Source organism: Zingiber officinale, chromosome 2A (genome assembly GCF_018446385.1).
Source record: "Zingiber officinale cultivar Zhangliang chromosome 2A, Zo_v1.1, whole genome shotgun sequence".
Taxonomy (NCBI): Eukaryota; Viridiplantae; Streptophyta; class Magnoliopsida; order Zingiberales; family Zingiberaceae; genus Zingiber; species Zingiber officinale.
In genome coordinates, this window is record NC_055988.1 from 78,594,655 (window position 1) to 78,596,719 (window position 2,065).

At 42.4% G+C, this 2,065-nt stretch overlaps 1 protein-coding gene across 1 annotated transcript; it reads left to right on the top strand.

Annotated features, from left to right (window-relative positions):
• Window positions 1-830: 830 nt before the first annotated feature.
• Window positions 831-1,791, top strand: LOC122041291 (chaperone protein dnaJ 20, chloroplastic-like). Its single transcript, XM_042600931.1, has 2 exons — window positions 831-1,327; window positions 1,495-1,791. The coding sequence occupies exons 1-2, from the start codon at window positions 878-880 to the stop codon at window positions 1,642-1,644; spliced, it is 600 nt and encodes a 199-aa protein (XP_042456865.1). The 5' UTR covers window positions 831-877; the 3' UTR covers window positions 1,645-1,791.
• The last annotated feature ends 274 nt before the right edge of the window (window positions 1,792-2,065 follow it).

A 2,065-nucleotide genomic window follows, 5' to 3' on the forward strand; every position in this document is an offset into this window, starting at 1 on the left:
CGGGAGATGTACCGACTATCAAAACTCATATAAAGAACATGAATCATGTTTGTTTACTGTAAAGATCATTTTGAGAGAACCCTACTCACAGATGGGTCACATATGTGACCTAAAACTCGGGGAGTTGAAGCGAGTTATCGAGGAACTGAGTTCATCCTTAGCATAGCTGATGTAGTTTACTTAGAGGACTTTAGAGGTGTCAACGTACTAATCTAACTTGAATGGTCGACCTTTTAATTCGAAAATTGTTAAATATGTAAATATAATATATTAATCAGGAATAAGATCACGCAGTCATGATCTGCTGACCTAAGATAGTTACTATGGTAAACTACCAACATGAAAATAAAAATAAAACTTGTTTACTTGAATGGATAGTCGACTCACTTAGATAACACGCCCAAGGCACGGGTTATGTTCACATAGAACATATCGAACGCGGATATATCCTAGAGCAAATAGCCAATCAAGGACTTCATTATTTTAAAATTTTCAAATGATTGCTCCTATTATAAAATTTTAATATTTTAGAATCAAAATCATATCAAATGGTCCACAAACTCTACCTCCGGGCCTAAAAAACTTATAATATTCGGTCGTCCATCAAGATTCATCTATACTTATCCATTTAATTTGATGAATGATCATTTAATTTGATGAATGATAAAATTTTTTTTATAGGGTTTGATCGATTATTTTTAAGATTAGTTAATAATAAAAATTTAATACTTAAGTTAAAAAAATAAATCAAAGGATATATGTGATAATTTTTCAACATCAAGGTCTTATTTAGATATTTGTCCCAAAATTCTATTAATTTCGATCTTTGCAAAGTTCGTCCTCAATCAACGCGTGTACGAAATTAAGAGACAGAGCGATGAACTCATCAGCGGCTCGCGCAGCGCCGCCCAGCCCGATTCTCCCCGCCGGCGTCCGCGTCGGCGCTCGCCCCGGCCGTGTCCTCCTTCCGCACAGCCCAGCCGGCGGCCGCTTTCCGCCCGCGCTTCGGTCTCCCGCGGCGACGACCCCGCGCGCCGAGGCTGGCGCGGCCTCCTTCACCGCCGTCGAGGAAGAGGGCTTCGAGGCGAGCCTCTACGATCTTCTCGGGGTGCCGTCCAGCGTCAGCGCCGGAGAGATCAAGAAGGCCTACAAGCATCTCGCCCGGAAGTACCACCCGGACGTCTCCCCGCCGGAGCGCGCCGAGGAGTACACCCAGCGGTTCATCGAGGTCCAGGAGGCCTACGAGACTCTGTCCGACCCCCGCCGCCGCGCGCTCTACGACCGTTACATGTGCAGCGGATTCTCCGGCCTCCGCCGCTCCAACGAGGTTACCAAAATTTATACATTTCTGCTCTTAATTATTCGCAAATTGAACCGAAGATCCTTTTGGGGCTTATTGGGTACATGGAGAACAATATGTACTTGTATGTAATATTTGAATATTTAAAATATAAATTAATTTCTAATAATAATTATGTTCTTTTTTATCAATAGGAATCAAGTGTAAGATCAACTTGGCGAGCACGATGGAATGATCAAATGGAGGAGTTGGAGAAGAAGAGCATGAATGATAATGAAAATAACTTATCGTGGGGAGCTCGGATGAGGAAGAAGACGATGGAAATGAATCAATATCAAAATTAGGAAGATTGTTGGTTGAATTAAAGAGATTATTGGTGATATGATGTGACAATGATCTTGGAGTTTGTTAGATGTGTGGTTTTGGAAAATTAATGTAATAAATAAATAATGTATTTATGTGAATATTGTGATTGATATAATTTATGTGAATATTGTGATTGATATAATTATATATATTATTGTGAATATTTCATAATTATTATTTATTTCAAGGAAGATCGTCTGCTCGGCAGACAGGGCGGCGCGAGCTGGCGGTGGCGGCGGTCGGTATGGTCTTCCCCTTCGCCCGCATCCTCGCCGATATCATGCTCCTCAACTCCGACGTCGGCTGCCTCTCCATGACCATTGCGCTGACGCTAAAAACAGGGGCACGGCGTAGGCCTCAATCTGGATCCTCACATGCGGCACCCTTTTGGTCCTCCTC